Raw genomic sequence first — 5,572 nt, 5'->3', positions numbered from 1 at the left:
TTTGCTATAAAGGATTTAGGAGATGCAAATCACTTTCTTGGTATGTGTATCAAGAGAGATAGAAAAGGTGGAATACTAAAGTTGTCTCAAGAAATGTATATCCACAAAGTCTTGCAACATTTTAATATGTAGGGTGGGAAGGCTACATTGAGTACCCCAATGTAGGAATATGAAAAACTTAGCAAGAATGATGCTCCAAAGTCTGATGTTGAGAAAGAAAAAATGGCCAAGGCCCGTGCCATATTCTTCAGCAGTCAGTCTTATGTACACCCCTCCACATGACCCTTATCAAAATCACCTAATTACCTCTTCTACAATTGAGCTCTGGAGGTGTCTCTTAGTTTTTGAGAGGCATTTTCAAGAATATGCCTTCATCAGAATGACCGTTTGTGGCTTTTGAAGCACCACTATCGTTACCTCTCGCATCTCCAGCCTATGTCCCACCACCATCACAATTACTATTAAAATATTTAGCACCATCGGAGGTAGATTTGGATCCCAAACCCTTTAAGGATGGTGGTGCTACAATTAAATTTTTCACCTTCTCAAGTGTCCAAGATTCTCATAGCGTCAAGTTCATTCAAAAGTCCCTTCTACCCAAGCTTCCTTGATGAGACCTTTGAAGCAGACATGATTACAGCCTGATCTGGCCTCAAGATGTATCCCTTGGACACTCTTCCAACATACAACCAATGATTTTGCGATGATTATCTATCAATTTCCACTTTTTGAGATATTACTTTTGTGGGACAAATTAAGAAATACATTGTGGGTGTACATTTTCCATTGTGAGATTATGACTTAGGGAAAGTGGTCTCAAATATGTGTTAACTTTTATCATGTACAAGAGTGGGCTATCACATTATGAAGAAAGAATTAGTATATATTGACATTACTACTTCTTCTTAGAAGAGAAACCCAACTAGTTCACGATCCTCTGCCCAAGATACCCCAAAATGTGAACTAGTACAGCTCCAGCAGTTCTACTCAATGGCTGACTCTTGAAGAGATGGCACAGTACCAATCAGAAGGAGGATGTTAAAATGCGGCCTTCACTGTCATGTTTTCTAGGACATAAGCTATGTGGCCTAAGCCACTAACCTGAACCAAGGCACTTTTGTGCATATGTCCTAAGGTCCACCACTAACTTGGCCCAAGGAACTTTTATACATACATGCCTTTAATCAAAGATTGATTAAGTTGTAAGTGAGTCCTTAAACTAACAAATAAATAGCTCCTCCAATACCCCATTCTCTTCCTTATTTCTATAAAGGTTGATTGTACTATTAGCAACTACTTGTTTCATGTCCACATTTTAGATTTTAGATATTTTTTATCTAGAAATATGAAGAATGAGCTTTCCTTTGTTTTATGGTGCTTTGTGATCATCCTTTCACTATTGATCATATCTAGTTATGTACAAGAATGTGTCAACTACAAGAGTTCCTGGCTCATCTGAGTCTCGACACAAATTTCTATGGGGCTTAGGAAATGAGAAAAACTTTAGTATTTCAAGACAAGTGCACGTGCATGCACACAACCAACCACTAATTGAATGACAACATAAAGTACTTCAAAACAATGACAAAGATCAGTTCAAGTAAAGAGAGAACAGTGTGAGATGGTAAAAGTTGTATTGCATTAATCACGTACATGAGCCCACTGGTTGAGCATATGAGATGTCTACATAAGTGTTTTGTACATGGGAAATAGAGCTAAACTCTTCATCTTGTCTTTGATTTGAGGCATCTTTCTTTGTTGTAACTTCCGTAGACACCTTCAACTAATTCTTGATTGTTGAGGTTTGGTTCCACGCTTGAATGTCTGTCTTGGCTTCGTTGGTTCTTGGTCTACAGTTGAACCACTGAGTGATTAATTATATCTCCATAGGGCTTGAGTATTCAAATAATGTAGGCATGAAATTCCACGTTATTAAATTTTGTGATACACTTTTTGTGAATCAAACATGAGCACAAAGATGTATAATCATTCATGGAAAAAATTCTCTAACCACTCAGCTTTGCAAGAGCTGGCACTTATCTAGGGACCTTTTGCCAACATTGAAAATGTGTGACCCTTGATAAGCCTCACATGCATTCCACTACAGTGACAGCATGTACAATAGATCTCTACTCCATTGTAATCATTTGGTGGCTACGAGCAAGCACACTCCTACTAAAAATTACTTGCATAGTGCACAATTCTCTCTCTCTCTCTCTCTCTCTCTCTCTCTCTCTCACACACACACACACACACACACACACACACACACACAGAGAAAGAGAGAGAGATGGAGTAAGGAAGGTGATGTTGCAACAACTCTGGAAAGAGATTTCGAAAGCTGGGATAGGGAGCTAGAGTAGGAAAGTTAATGTTGCAGGTCAAAATAAAAAATTATGGAACTCGAAAGAGAGATGTGAGTTTGGGAATAGAGCGAAAGTGAGCTAGGGAACCTTGATCAAGGAAGGAGATGTTGGAGCTATGGAGAAACAGGTTGTAGATCTAGAAGGAGATATTGGAGCTATGGAGAAAGAGATTGCAGATTTGGAAGGAGACCTTGGAGCTATGGAAAAAGATGTTGCAGATTTAAAAGGAGATGTTGGAGCTAAGAAAAAAGAGATTGTAGATCTAAAAAGAGACGTTATAGGTATGGAGAAAGAGGTTGTGCATCTATAATTTAAGGAGATGTTGTAGTTATGGAGGAAGAGGTTGCAAATTTAGAAGGAGATGTTACAGAGCTAAAATGATGTGTAGTAGGCTCCTTTATGAGAATAGGAGAGAGAGAGAGAGAGAGAGAGAGAGAGAGAGAGATGACAAGGCATTCTAGAGAGAGAGAGTGGGGATAAACATTGCAGATCTACACTTTTTAGCAGCTAAGAGAAGAGAAAGGAAGCTTGGGACACTTTTGGAGGGGGAGAAAAAAGAGAAGAGAGAAAAAAAGATAGGAAAACATTTAATATTTTAAAATTAAAAAAATACTTTTGAGGGGAGAGTAACTCCAACCAAACCTAGTAAAATCTGTAATATATATTCTTCAAAAAAAGAAGCAAAATTATTTTTATATGGCATAAATAAGCTATCGATCTACCCCACCATTGATCAAAGCTTAAATAAGTTTTGACTATTTTTTTAAACTTCCAAATAAAGAGGCCCTTTTATACCCCATTCTCTTCTTAATGATAGTGGTATACCATTTGCTTCACAACAGGCCACCGAACCCATATATTTTCACTCACAAGGATCGCACGGCCAAAGAGTTGAGACACTAGAGCCCCTTCAAAAAAAAGAGGTTTCAAATAGTGGGGCACTTTGTGCACTAGCTTTTAGTTTTGAGCTAGAAGCCACTCGGAAGCTTGTGGAATTTAGGTAGTGAGCTTTTCAAAGGAACAAACACCATATTGCAAATGGCGGAAGCCGCGGAATGCTTTTCAATTGGAAAGGAGCGCCTATAAAGGTCCGGCAAGGGCAGCACTCGTTATATACCAAATCTACAGCTATGACGACGCGGGAGGGCGAGCGCGAGCGTGAGTCGAAGATGAGCAGTCATAAGCCGTCAACAGCAATTAATGGCATCGCCGGCGGAGTTGCCGGCGCGATCAGCAAAACCGCGACAGCACCTCTTGCCCGACTTACCATCCTCTTTCAGCTGCATAGCCATACGCATCATAATCCTCATCATTCGCGTTGGTCGGCGCATGAACATCACCTGCAGCAGCGTCTCCTCAATGTCAATAATCGTCCGCCGGCCTCATCTTCACTTTGTTTATATCCAGCTAGCGTTTATTACAATAGTTCCTCGCTTCGACAGCACCCGAGCATCGTGCGAGAAGTACACAGGATCGCAACCGAAGAGGGTATAGCGGCTTTCTGGAAAGGCAACGGTGTCACCATCCTTCATCGCATTCCTCACTCCACCATTAACTTCTATGCTTTTGAGAAATACAAGGAATCTCTCACTAATTATATATTGGCTTCCCAATCTGATGATAAGCTTACAAGGCCTGATATGATTAATGAAGTTGACGCTGCAACAAGTAGCTGCTCAGCTGCGCCTCGACGTAGAATGGCAGAGATGAGCGTTAACGTCATGGCTGGAGCGGGAGCTGGGATTACGTCTACCTCGCTGACCTATCCCTTGGACCTCGTCCGGACTCGCCTCTCGGCACAGAGAAATGAAAGATACTATAAAGGCATAATCCATGCTCTTTGTACTATCTTCCGCGATGAAGGTCCCAAGGGCCTCTACAAAGGAATGGGAGCAACACTGCTTTGGGTATCTCCTGCTGCAGCCATCACGTTTGGTACCTATGGCGCTTTGAAAACTGCTTGGGAGGATCAGAGGCGGCCGCCAATTATTAATTATATTAAGAGCGATATTGCCTCGTCGACGTACAGCTCGACCAGTTATAATCATATGGATGCTAAGAAGGCGAGCCGGGTGCAGGTGCCCTGGTACTCAAGCTTAGTATTTGGGAGCATTGCAGGGGCTGTGTCATCCACAGCCACATTCCCACTAGATCTGGTGAGGAGGAGGAGGCAGTTCGGAGCGCCTAGTGCTGCAGATGCAGAAGCAGCTGCACGTCTGGGGGTGTGCGGTACGTTGAAAGAGATTTGCAAAAGAGAAGGGTGGAAAGGGCTGTACAGAGGCATAGGGCCAGAGTATCTCAAGATAGTGCCTACCACTGCAATCATGTTCCTCACATTCGACTTTGTTAAACGCCAATTACAATAAGTACAGAATCATATAGCTGGCTGCCGGAGCTGCAATGCAATTCTAATTCTAAGATTAGACTGCGATTACATGCATCGTGCTTAATGCAGGCACTCGCGCCGACCACCTGCAACACAGGCTTATAGGTCATAAGCATTGCGGCCACAGCCGCTGAGTGTTGTGATTGCAAGACTACCAAGGCCTTAGTCTAAGATCAACGTGAAAGGTTCTGACTCATACTATTATGAGGCACAACTCATCGCAAAGAGGCACACCTCTTCACATTCTATTAAAGAAGGCATTGTGCCAATTGATGTAACTCTGTAACACAGTACATGAACAAATAATCGACATTCAAGAACATTACGTCTATGAGTACATTGTCTCCTCCTATCTCCAACGCTATCTCTATGATGATGATGATATATTAAGTGATGTGCTAATCATGTATTAAGCTTCTTCTATTCAAGCGGTCAAGTATTCAATGCCATTAAGCATTAATATCAGTCCTTATGTACCTTAGATCAGGCCGAGTACTAGCAAATTAGGAATTTAACATAGAAACTTAGAGCAGAGTGTCATCTGAAGAGTTTCAATCAAGGAACCCCTAGAGACTACTGTTAAAGAAGTTTCAAACAAGTTTCAGATACTTACTCTGACTGACCTCAAACATGTCTTCCTTCTCCACCCATTCAAGTGGACATTGCTATGGTGTAAGAATATCTCAACCGTCTATAAGAACAATTTTCATGGGGTCCAAAATCATCTCAATCCTAACTAGGAGTATGTGTTCTGAGTTGATGATCATAGTGTTGAGTTTGAAGAGGAGGTTAGAGCCAACAAGCTGGAAACCTTCTACAC

At 41.5% G+C, this 5,572-nt stretch overlaps 1 protein-coding gene across 1 annotated transcript; it reads left to right on the top strand.

The window, feature by feature from the left end:
- Window positions 1-3,523: 3,523 nt before the first annotated feature.
- On the top strand, window positions 3,524-5,055 carry LOC147433514 (uncharacterized). Its single transcript, XM_086489734.1, has one exon. The coding sequence runs from the start codon at window positions 3,536-3,538 to the stop codon at window positions 4,730-4,732; it is 1,197 nt and encodes a 398-aa protein (XP_086345860.1). The 5' UTR covers window positions 3,524-3,535; the 3' UTR covers window positions 4,733-5,055.
- The last annotated feature ends 517 nt before the right edge of the window (window positions 5,056-5,572 follow it).

This window comes from Adiantum capillus-veneris, chromosome 19, assembly GCF_014529385.1.
Source record: "Adiantum capillus-veneris isolate H3 chromosome 19, ASM1452938v2, whole genome shotgun sequence".
Classification (NCBI taxonomy): Eukaryota; Viridiplantae; Streptophyta; class Polypodiopsida; order Polypodiales; family Pteridaceae; genus Adiantum; species Adiantum capillus-veneris.
This window is presented reverse-complemented; position numbering and strand designations above follow the sequence as displayed.